The 12724-nt window shown below is 39.9% G+C and overlaps 1 protein-coding gene across 1 annotated transcript in view; it reads left to right on the forward strand.

Moving 5' to 3' along the window:
- The first annotated feature begins 1108 nt into the window (after positions 1–1108).
- OTOA (otoancorin) overlaps positions 1109–12724 on the forward strand; it is a 32095-nt gene continuing 20479 nt past the window's right edge. Inside the window, 12 exon segments of the mRNA XM_038151239.1 lie at positions 1109–1965; positions 2300–2328; positions 2431–2461; positions 2554–2581; positions 3450–3537; positions 5130–5261; positions 5930–6165; positions 6377–6480; positions 8900–9006; positions 9451–9590; positions 12022–12145; positions 12506–12721. Coding sequence (XP_038007167.1) covers positions 1887–1965; positions 2300–2328; positions 2431–2461; positions 2554–2581; positions 3450–3537; positions 5130–5261; positions 5930–6165; positions 6377–6480; positions 8900–9006; positions 9451–9590; positions 12022–12145; positions 12506–12721 — 1314 coding nt within the window. The 5' untranslated portion in view covers positions 1109–1886.

A 12724-nucleotide genomic window follows, 5' to 3' on the forward strand; every position in this document is an offset into this window, starting at 1 on the left:
ATTGGAATAAACAAATCGGGAGTGACATTGGAAGCATGATTTAACCTATGCAGAGTAATCAAACCTTACTGCAAAATTATTAGGGCACAGGCAGAAACAAACACAAGTAAGTTCATTGTCTAGGAAACCAGATACATCTGAATGAGAGACATTTACTGTGGTGCTCCCAAAAGAGTAGCCGGAAGAGGTTTCAGTGTGTGTAAGAACAGGACAGAAGTGGTAGCTTCTTGAAGTTTAAAGTTTAAATTTTTCATCATCTGTCAATTTGAGTCACTCCTGTTACAAGATTGGAGTTAAGTATTTGCAATAGATGAGGTATTGCTGGAGGGCTTGTTGAAAGATATTTTTATAAAAGAGTACCTTGGTACATGAGATTAAACAGTCCAAAAAAGGTGTCTTTTATCAAATATTCAGATCTGTAACTCGAGCTGTGGCAGAGAACTTTGGAGAGGGGGAAAAAAGAAAGAGCACAGAATTCATCAACAAAAAGAGATGCAGAAACGCAGTGTCTTGCAAATAAACCTTTGAAATGAGGGAAAGGGAGACAAAACCTAACAAAGTCTCTTTATGGTCAGAGCCAAGGTGGCCAGTGGGACCCTGTGTGTCGTTTGTTAAATCAGGGACTAATCCCAGTGTAAGAAGTTGCCATCTGTGGATCAAGGCATCATCTAATATCTCAGATTAATTTGTTTTTTTACCTGTGGGGGTGGTGACTCTCAGGCTGAGCAGAGGGCCAGGAAGAAAATCCTCTCTGCAGTGTGGAGTGAAGCAGCTGATGGCCCTCAGAGCTGAGGAGGGGATGTGGCTGCAGAAACTCCTGTGTGAGTGAAACTTGCCCAGTATTTGCTTCCTTTCCACCCCGTTGCATTAGTTCTGTGTGTATCCTTGTCCTTCAAGAACTAGACCAAAAGCAACATGTTCATTTTGTTTTGGACAACTGTGAAACTCAATTTTTTTTTCTGGTGGCAATCAGTGACAACCCAGTGAAAAGCTCTGGGTACCGTATTACTGCCCTTCCAGACAATTCATCTTTCAGTGATTTTTATGCTGCATAGCACAGAGCATCAGGGATAGCAAGAGCTACCAAAACATCTCTTTCCACACAAGCTGTGTCTGTGGTGGTGGTGGTGAAACTTTGATGGGACACTTGTTGTGAGTACAAAGACCACGGCTTTGATCCATCCAGGTGAAGTGGCATGGTCAGTTTCCCAATTGTGTGACTTTCCCGCTGCTTCAGAAGAGCTTAAGGGCGTTTTCTCCTCCCTTTTTGCCCGATGTGGCAGCAGGGAAGGGGAGTGCTCCATCCCTGTCCCTGCCTGGAGCAGCCTGCAGGGACAGGGGACCAGGGCCAGGCTGTCCCACCCCTGAGTTCAGAGATCTGCAAATGGAGGGTCCCACGCCAAGCCTGCAGTGATACTGCAGCTTAACCAGCTAGGAGAAGCTTAGGGTTTGTTTGAAGCTTCTTTATCATTTCCTTTCTCATTCAATTTCTCTTCTGTTTTATCTGATTTTAAAAGGATTTGTTTGCCTGTTTTAACAAAACTTCATTGAAGTCATATTTAGGTCCAGTGTAACTTGGTAAATAAATGGTGCTACAAGGAAGAAAATTAACTGAGCCACTTGCTATAGGGAGATAAATCTGTCTGCACACACACTCTTCATGGACTTGTGTTTGCATAAAGTGTAGCTCTATCCTAGAAGGAGATCTAAATTAAAAACTTGGGAGCAAGCAGCTTTGGATTGTTCTGATCTCTATCTGTACTCCATAGCGTAGGCTGTCTCTGATTTATAGCTATGAAATTTGGGGTGAATATTGCATTTTGACTCTGTTCTTCCTATTTTCCTCTTCAATCCAAGTATCTTTTATTCTAAAAACACCAGAAGAAATGTCCAGACTTTTGAAGATGTGTTTCTTGTTGATATCAATGAATCATGCCAAGATTACTCACAGTCAGAACTCTGAAGGTAAGACCAGAACTCCTGTCTGAGGGGTGTATTTTGTGGCACAGAAAAAGCTGTGTGTAATAAATTGGGTGCTTTTTAGTGACTGGACCATGGTCTCTGCTCTCTTGGCTTCATGGAGCTATGCCAGCAAAGAATTTCACCAAGACTGATTATTTTTGAATAGCCTTTATTCCCCCACTGTTTTTCTGTAAATAAATTTAATCAAAACGGCATTAAATGTTTGCAAAGAAATTATATATGTGTATATAATCACTGAATACAATAAATGTATTTTTGTGTAACACAATTGACAAAACATTAAATTAACCTCTAATAATGGGATAATCTTTTACAGATTTGCCTCCATTGTTACACAAAGCTGTGGTTAGTATTTTTCTTTGATCTCTCTACATTTTAACATTATAGCATTTTATATTATAATCTAAAAATAGTAATTTATTACATATATTTGTAATTTTTCCTTAGGAGGAAGTAATAGCTGGGAAATATCTGAATGGTAATGTACACAGTTTTCCCCACTTATGCTTCTAAAATGAATTAAAACTCAGTATCTCACCATAACTTTTATGTTCCATTTTTCATGTGCAGCCCTCCTAGATATACTTTATTTTCAAAGGTAATGTATTACTCTCCCCATCTTGATTTTTCAATATTATCTTGCACTTCAGATACGATCTGTTTCATATCCACAGAAACTGGAACATTATGGATAGAATTAAATTGGCTCGTATGATTACTTGGATTTAGGTCTCCTGGGAGGAGTATTTCCTGTTAACAGGGAAAAAAACCTGATTGTCATGAAAAAGAGAAAAAATACAGAATGAGGCTGAAAATAAATGCTTGCTACAGTTTTCAGAAGTTTTGATAATTAACTTTGCTTACATGTGTCCAAATGGCTTCTTAAGGAAATTAGGTGGAGTTCCAGCTGTCTGTCCACCTCCTTCTTTCATTCTCACTCCATCTTCCATTCTCCAGCTCCTGGTAGCTTTTGAATGATTTGCAAATTTTGTCCAAATCTGAAAGAGCAGGATAAGCCTCAAAGGCCATTCCACTCCTACACATTTTGAGAAAATCAGTGTCTGTGTAAGGAAGACACAGTGAAATTAATGACTCTGCTGAAGGAAAGGCAGCAGTTACTCCCTGTGCTTTCTGCAAGCAGCTCAGAACAGGCATAATGGGGTGCCAGAAAGCACATGCCTTGGAGATGGTACTAATGGCAGCACCTTGGAAAATTGAGTTTATTGTGGGTGGTTGTGGAATTAGATGGGAAAAAAACTAATTAATTCCATTCCCCATTGAACCATGTATTTTCATTGCATTAAACAGATCAACTATTACTCTGGCCAGGCAAAAAAACTGAATACTTTTGTCATTATGGTGTTAGCATCACTCTTTGCTTCTCTTTTTATTTATTACTCTTGTAATCTGCTATTTAACTTGTTATATTATTTTACTGGCATTTTTGATCCTGTTTTCTCTTACAGCTCTAATGTCTGGACAGCAGATCTGCTTACCAAAGTCATGGCATATTTTCATGCCCAGGAAGTTATGTTTACTCTTAGCAGCCTACAGGTTTGTGACATTTAGGATGCAAGAAAATTTTTATTTGAAAAGGAATTAAAAAAACTTAACCTATCTCTGTAGCCAAAGCTAGGTGGTCAATGATAGAGGTAATTAATACACCTACAGTGTAGCAGCTAAATAGGAAGTAGGAATAGGTTGTCTTTTTCAAAAGATTGCAGGAGTCTGCAAGGCAGAAATAATAACAACTTCTTTTTGCTTTTCCTCTGATGGAAAGCAGGAATTAAGATTTTTCATGCTAATTGTTTCTGAGTTCAATGTATATAAATGCTGTTTCCCCAGAAAATGACGAGTTTTTCCCAGATTTTGGCTGGCTGTAGTTCACACTGCTCCTTATGGAATGAGAGGCTCCAGAGCATCCTACAAAATGCCTCCACCTTTCAAAGCTCCTCTCAAGGCTAGTTTTGTAAATTGTCGATGTGGAAGTGATGCAGGAAGGAGTTGTTGTTCCTCCTCCTGCTGCTGAGGGTTAGTGGTGAGCTGCTTTCAGTGGAGCTGTACCCAGCTAATCAGAGCTGAGCCCTTCCCTCACCCCTACACACCGAAACAGGGAAGTGTCAGCCGTGCCATCCCTGAGCCTCAGGCGTTCCCAGAAGCTCCACAGTGCTTGAAACCTGTCCCAAGCTCGGTGTCGCTGTCACAGCTCATCCTCACCTACATTTTCCTGCCACTGCCTCTTCCCTTTGTCAGGGTTATTGGCAGCCTGATGTTCTCAGCAGGCTGAACCCCGAGGCATAAAGAACTGTGTTAATATTTGGTGGTGGCAATGCAAGTTAAGCAAAGGCAGCAAAGAACAATTGCAACTCAAATTCCAAACCAATTCTGAAATAATTCTGACAGGAAATAGGAGGAATTTTACTCCAGTCTGCTGCTAATGAGCCTTAAATTTATTTCTGTTCCAATGTTATGATTCCCCTTCAATTTTTCAAAACAGGCATGAGATTAACTGGTAATGCAGCTTGATGCAAGAGAGAGTATTTTTGGCTTATGACCTGGTAGAGACTTTTCCTCCCATCTAATTGCACATTTCCTTCCCTTTTTTGAGTAATATGCACATGATACCTGATATTTTTTAGGCTTTTTTTTAGCTCTTTAGAAGTTTCATTTTCACAGCTCTGCTGTGTGAAGCAGAAAAGCTTTATTACTCTTGTTTTATGAAGTGAGAAACTGAGGTATCTTTGTTAAAAAGCTCCCTCGAGAGGACTTGTTCATGAAGCCAAGAATAGAATTTGAAAATTATTGTCTTTCAGAATGCATTTAGATTATTTTTGTTTTCAGTTTGTGTGGAGAATAGTTATTTTGATCATTGACAGCACAGACAATACAGAGCTAAGCACTTAGTTCTTCTTGAGCACAGATTTTCAGAGAGTAAAAGTACAATAGTATGAGTTTTATGTATATTACATAAACTTATGTATATTCATTTGTATTATGATACAATTAATTTGTATTAGTATACAAAGTATTTTATATTTATTAGATAAATTAATATACAAGTTACTTTATATATACATAATTTTAATATGTATATTAATATACAAAATTTATGTGTATTAAAATATTACATTTTTTCTGCACTCCAGATGTCCATAAAAAGTTACCTGAAGAACCTTTTATACCAGCCCAGGCAACTACTGTCTGAATTGCAACAGCTTGATCAGCAGCAGTTCCAAACTGCAATGAAGTACCTCTTCAACAGCAAAAAGGAGCATCTTGTAAGGGAATTTCCACATGTGAAAAGGAAAAGCTGCTGTCAGTGGTTTAGATAAATGGAAAGGGACAGACTAGGGGGCTCACAGTGCAGGCCTTGGAGTTACTTACCTGGCTTGGATTGGATTCATCTCCTCTTAGGTTAAACTTAGTTTATTTTATTTAATTCTTATTGTCTAAAAGTTGCTGCAAGTCCAAGTCAGTCATTTGGATTTTCACTGTAATCAGTAGCAAGAAACTCATCTTCAGAGAAGAGTTCACCCTCCTACAGTAACACCTAAGGTAGGTAGGTAGGGCCAGTTACTCTCAGGGAGTATCTTCTTTTTGGTGGCTGGAAAGAGAGCCAAGATGGCTAAAGAAGGTGAAATTAGTCATTTTGTTAATATCTTTATTAGTCATTTTGTTAATATTAGTAATTTTGTTAATATTTTGTTAATATTTCGAACAGGCATTTGAAATATCTTTCTGGGTTTCATTTTGGTTTTGTAAAAAAATTCAAGCTGGTCTCTACCCAATGCCAGAAAGGAATTATCTGAAATAATGCAACCAGGAATTTGCAGCTGTTTTTCATGAAAGCAGCATCATTCTTTGTAGAGTGTTCTCTGTCAGGCCTCAAATTGAGCAATATATTGAATTAATCAGTGATGTTGATTTAGCACTGTGTTGCTTGCAGGAAATGGGAAATATTATTCTTGATTGGGGCAAGACTAGAGAGAGAATTTTTCAAAGCCCAGGAGTAAACAGGACCTTGTTCCTTGTAACACTGGATCAATGCTTCCTGGCTCTGAGTGCCCTGGACTGTGTGGATATCCTGAGCCAGGTTCTGCGTGTGTCAGCAGTGAACTATCTCCATCCTGATGTCATTGGGAGTCTCCCAAACCTTGTGCTGGAGGATGCTTTCAGAAACTTGTAAGCCATTTATTTTTCAGACACAATTCATGCTATGTTGGATTCGCTGACTGTTTAAAAAGAGGTTGCTATGTGGTCTCAGTCTGTTTTCCAGATACAGCTTTCTGCTTATGTGTAAAGAATGCTGTTTCTAAAATCATTTGTCCATGTGACATTAAATAAAATGAATGGTTAACTCATTAGTGAGCTGAAAAACCTGTTTATCACTTAGATCATCATTGTTCAAGGACCTCTATGACAGAACCTCAGCAAGCACTCAGAGAGCTCTCTATGGCTGGATGAAGCAGATTCTACAGAAATCTTACAACATGAGTGGTATGTTACAAAGTGTTTTATTCTTGCTTATCATAAGAGAAAAAGCACTCAGCAAAAGGCCTGCCCATTGTATTGAATTGTTTCCCCAGTTAACACAGGTCTGTGTAAGAGAGCTGTCTGGAATACCTTTTCTGCAGAGCACAGTAAATATAATGTGTTTGTTACTCACGACAAATAGTTCTCCAAAGATGCTTGAACTTGTAGAGTAGAATCATGCTATTGTTAAGGCTGGAAAAGACCTCCGGGATCAGCAAGTGCAACCAATGGACCCTTCTTCTGTTCTGCACAGAGCTATACACAAAGTCTTTTTCTAGTACTCCAGTCTTTTCTCTCTGTACTGTTTCTAAGTCTGAAATGGGATACGATGGCCAGGTGCTCTGCCAAGAAGTGTTTTTCTCTTCTGAACTCCTATTCAGAGGAGAAAAACAGCTCTGGCTCAGGATACATTATCCACTGCACTGTTTAAAAACACAAAAGAAATGCAGGACGTTGTGAAAGCACATAGCACCAATGCAATCAGCAAAGGGACATGATAAAACCAAAGTTAATGAATCCTGATTGGATGCATTTTCCCGCATCTGTTTGCCTGGTTAATGTGCCTGAAACAGCTGTTCCATAGCTGGGACAGGCAGGATGGGCTCCACAAGGGGGCTGTGCAGCGCACTGAGCATCAGAGCCGGTGCTTGGGTTTCACTGAACATCCCAGCACAGCTGTCCTGGGAGCATTTTAGACTTACAGATGTGTGTGTTCTTCCTCCTTCCCTAGAAATCAAAGGTTAAATGCCCACTTGCTTCAGTAGAGCTAAATTTGCCTCTTGGGTCTCCTGCCATTTCAAAATACCAGAGTACACCAGTAAGTTGTGGAGAGGAGGTTCATGCTGCTGCTGTGAGGTGATGTTAGTGCCAGTGTATTGCTGGGGAAGCAAAGGTGCAGAATTTGCCTGGTGCTACTCAGCAGTCCTGGGAAAATCCCTCAGCATAGTCTTGAGTTGTGTCTGAAGCATTGGTGAACCCTCAATTCATGGAAGATCACACAGCTTGGGAGGGACTGGGAATTGCTGTGCCTCTTTTTCCTCCCTGGTTGCTGCTTCACCTGCCAAAAGCTGCACAGATGTGGTGAATCCATCCCCAGGGCTTCAAGGTGGGCTGATTCCCAGCTGGTGAACCAGCTTGTGACTGCCTGAACCATCAGCCCTGGGCAGACACACTTGGACTGGAAGTCTAAAGCTTCCTCCTGTTTATCTGCACTCCCCAGGCCACAGCAGAGTGCAGGAACAGTCCTGCAGGAGGGGGATTTATTCACCTTGTGTGTGGGTAGCACTGGGACCACCTGGGATAGGGATCAGTTTTTGGGGATCACAGCTGCCATGGCTGGTAACTGCAAGTCTGTTCTGCTAAAGGCCACAGTCAACATCCTTAAATGGTGCTGGTTTTTTCTTTAGTTCTCTTGTCATGTCTTTCCACTCTCATAATGTTCTGGGTAATGGGAGGTAATATCGCTTTAAAAAACGCAGGGCTGACAGGTCTGCTGGGATCATAATCTTGTCTCAGTTAAGGAGCTTAGATCTGTATTTTCAAAAAAAACACTTAATGGAGTCCTTCAGCTTCTGATAGATGCAGGCTGGTTTTTTTCCCCAGCACTGGAAACTCTTCAAAGTGCACGGATGATTTTATTTTAACAAGAGTTGTGAGTATCAGCACTGCTGAGAATGTGTTCAGAGGTGTCACACACTGAGCCATCCAAATGACAGCACCCTGGAGAAAACAGTCTTTGTGGCTCAGGGAACCCATGGAGTCCATAAATATGGTTTTTTTTTCTCAGGGATATTTGGATCTTGATTTAATTTTCAATCCTTGGGAGAATGTTACTAAATGAATGCCATTTTTTAACTGTTGTGCAGTGTTTTGGGGTTTTGTCAGCCTATTTCCATGAAGGTATTTGAACAATTTTTCATTTTCTCCATTATTGCTATTGCATATTGCTGAAATAAGTAGCATCATCAATAATAATATATAAGATATATAATGTATCCTGCCTTCCTGATGTTCTTAAATAATGCAAGTGATTAGGAAAAGTGAAATTTGAAAACATTGCTTCATATCTAATACTTTTGGGTAATTTTTTCCTGTCCCACACTTTATCCATTCTCTTTTTTGACAACATAAAACATTAATTGTTTTTGTATGAGAAAATCTGAGACACTTGAAATACTATTTCATTTTCATTTAAAAATGTATGGACTCATAAAAGCGTGGTGCTAAAATTTAGCAAATGGAGGGAATCTGACTCTCTCTGCTAAGGACTTTTCTGATTTGCAGATTTTTTTATTATTTAACAATAACAACATACTGTGTAAAATATATTTGAAAAGTAATTACTTTCTGAACATTGTAGTGAGTATTTATTTGTACAAAACAGAGTTCAATGAATCAGCTTCTTGGGTCAGAGCAGAAAGCTTATGGATTTTGGGAAGATACATGGTCCATCTCCCATTAGAAGAAATTCTGAAAATTAGTCTCAATGAAGTAAGTAACAAAGTGTGGCTGGATATATTATTGCTACAAACAATATGAACACAAATGCAAACTTAAACATGAAAAATAACATTATATCTTATTTAATTAATTATAAAGAGAAACTACAGAGGGGAAATATAAATGTATTGTTTACAAAATTCTTCTATCTTTTTAAAGTGCCTGTCATTAATATGTAATTATTTATCTGTATCAGACTTCCATGACTTCTGTTGAAAGGGACCAATGATAGAAGTCCCTCAAATTATATGACATTTTGGCAGAGAATCACTCAAATCACTCACTCAACTTTGCCTTCAGAAATACTGGTTTATCCAAATCTTCTTGCTTTCTCTATAACACGAACAGGCTCGATTAATTTTGAGTGTCAGACACAGACTTTATAGGATTCATTGTCTCGCAGTGCTGATGCATGGTTTTGTTTGTGCTGGTCAGATCAGACTGTTCATAAGCTACGACAACGCCACAAAGCAGTTGGACACGGTGTATGATATCACACCAGAGCTTGCACAGGCCCTCCTGGAAAGGATAAACTCGTCAGGATTTGATATGAGGAATACTTCAACTATCTACAGGCAAGGCTGCTTTGCTTTTTCTTTTATGGCTGTGTATGGATGGAACAACTAACTAAGGAGAAAATGGAAATTGATAGCATGGCGCAGCTTTTTCATTCCAGAGGAAAAATCTAGGCTGAAATCCAGCCCTGTTTAACAACAGTGAAGAATTGCTACTTTATGAATTTTTGGAGGTGTGCCTAATTAGCTAATGCTTTGTCTCCTGCTCCACAGTGAGGAGGTGCCTGTAGCATTTGTAGGAAGGCTGCAGCAGTATCTGGGGGACCTGGGCAGAGCTCCACCACATCATAGAGCAATAAAATAAACTGGGACAGCAGGACATGAGTTATCTTGGCTGCTTGAATCACAGAACATGGAGGTGTTTGGGGGAAATCATTTTACAGTTAGGATTGAAGGAGGAAATCTCAACTCCTGCCAGCGGGACTGCAAGTGGGTTTAAAGTGCCGTGGGTGTCACCAGAGAAGCCACAAAGTGAAACAGTGTAAAGCCTGTCCTGCTGTCCTCTTTGTCCTGCAGGGTAGAGATGAGCCATGCTTAAATATGTTTGGATATTGGGTGTGTAAGCAGGAAACTGAATTTTCAGGGCTGTCAAATCTGCACTGAACTAGCTTTAACACTAATAAAAAACCAAAATAAACTGCTGTTACTCATAAATACGCAGCGAGCATGAGAGAGCTCTGCACTCCACATTTACATTTACATTGTCATATCAATGGATGTATTTAGTCCCAAGACAATGCTGTCTGAAATTATTTGTAGTCTCCTTGGGGGATACCTTGGAGTTTTAAACTAATGGAGAGTATGCTTTATGGCTTCAGAGCTCCTGTCATTACTGCAGTGCAGCTCGCTGACTTCCATGAAGCATTGCTCTTGTCGGAGGAGTAAGCGAGAGAAGAGTTATGCCCACGCTCTAAATTTCAGTGTCAGAAATCTTAAAAGTTATTTTGTCACTCACAAGAGCTGCCACATTCTCATGGATGAGAGAAATGTCATGCTCCATAATCCTTAATTCATTCCATTTTTACGACACACTTAGTTTATGTTACTCATTTTAACAATACTGTTGATTTAAATGCACTTTTACTTTTAAGAAGCAGTGTTATTCATTTCTGCTAATCCCAAAGGAGATGAAGAGCTTTTGGTGGCTATGCAATAATGCATCAGAATGTAATTATTTGTTATAAAAATGCTCTTACTGATGTTTCTTTGATTTGTATGTTGGTTTGATGATCTCCCATGAATTCAGATGTGCTGCTGAAGCAGTGTTTTGTTATATCGCTGGCAGGTTGTTGTTGAGGGACTGGAGGAACTAAAAGCCTTTCTGTGCTGCAGAATTTGACTGAGTTTGTGGTAGTGCTGCAGCATTGTCCACTGATGATTTGATTCACATCTGGACAGTACTGCCCAGACTCTGCCTGTGCCTGTCTCGCTGAACTGTGAAAAACCAGGGACTCTAGCAGGAAAGCTGGGCTTCGTCCATGTCTTTGAGGTTCTTGTTCTTTGTAAATTATAAAAGCAAAGGCTGAGTTTACAGGGACGGGGCTGTAAACTCAGGCTTCCTACAAACCAGTTCATCCCCATCACTATCAAGTTCAAAATCAGACATAGTGATGCACAATGCAGAGCTCTTTCTTTGCAGGGCTGCAGGTGAAGGCAGTAAATAAGCACAAGGTGTAAGCCAGAAGGACACCTAAAACAGGCACTTCCCCATGGTGGTGTGACTCCTCCTCTCAAAAAAACTATGGCTGTGTATGCACTTTCCAAAGGTTAATGGAAATGTTGACTTAAATATTACGGCATGGGAACTGTGAAGGAAAATGAGCTCAGTTCAAAACCCTGCCTTGCACACTGCTGTGCTGGCACAAGTGGGCAGTGAGCCTCAGTGTGCTTTCTCCTGACCAGTGTTGAACTGGAAGATCTCCATCCATCGGCCAGTCCTGTGTTTGATGTGAAATACAGCAGGCTTTGTTTAATCCTAAAATGATAAAGAGGCCATGTCGTGCCCCAGCTGCTGCTCTGAAACAAAAATGGGTTGTGTTGCATGTGGAATCCAAGCAGGACTGAGAGTTCAAAACATCCAATCAAACCAGATAAGAACTCAGCAAGCCACTTCTAGAGACTTAACAATAGCCCTGCATCATTTTCAAAATTATCCTATTGAGTCATTAAGTGGGACAATCCAGCCACGAACAAATGGAACCAGGACAGGTAAATTCTCAAGCACAAGCAATCCAGGCAGGATTTAGCTGAATACAAAGGCCAGTGCATGTTCTCATACCCCCATTGCAGGCTAAGTTTTAAAGACTGCAGGTTGAGGCCCCCATGACAAACAGAAATGGCTCAAGCTGTGATCACAAGGAGAGGTACCAAGCTGTGTTTCCGTTGCCCAACAGTGACACCTTTTATGTCAGAATGTGTTTCTGCTCTCTAGGCTGGGTTTGTTGGTTTGTTTTTATGATGACCTGGGACAGATGGATGCAGCTGTGGCCCGGGCTCTACTTCATCAAATGATTAAATGCAATCAGCTGAGAGGTTTCCAGGCCGAGGTTCATGAGGTGTGTACAACGCTTGTTCTTCTTGCCTAACATAATCCTATAAAGAGAGGAGGAAAGATGTTCTTTTTAAATAAGGAAAGAAATGAGTGAAAAATTATTGGGACTTTAGAAATAAGAGAAAATACTTCTTGAGAAGGCAAAGAATAGAAACCCATTTTGGGTGCTTATTCTTTTCACGTTCTGTTTCGTATTCCTGTTCCATATACCTTTCACAACTGTGGTTCTATTTTTGAAATTTTATGAAGTGTGTGAATATTTGCCAATGCCTATTCCAGAGATTCCAGTTAATGTTTTGGGTGGTAATGGAAATTGGTTCTTGGCAGATTTTTATTTCCGATCTGCTCTTTTTGTTTGATTTAGCTCAAATCTCAACTCCTGAACATTGCCATGCAAAATCAGACATTGAATGACACCCTTGGATCTCTGTCAGATGCTGTGGTTGGACTAACTTCAAATCAGCTGGAATCTCTGTCACCTGAAGCAGTGCATAATGCTGTTGCAACATTAAACCAAGTCTCTGGGTGGGCAAAGAGCCAAGTTATGATTTTATCCAGTAAATACCTCTCTTATGAAAAGGTA

The sequence above is a fragment of the Motacilla alba genome, chromosome 14 (assembly GCF_015832195.1).
Source record: "Motacilla alba alba isolate MOTALB_02 chromosome 14, Motacilla_alba_V1.0_pri, whole genome shotgun sequence".
In the NCBI taxonomy this organism is placed as follows: Eukaryota; Metazoa; Chordata; class Aves; order Passeriformes; family Motacillidae; genus Motacilla; species Motacilla alba.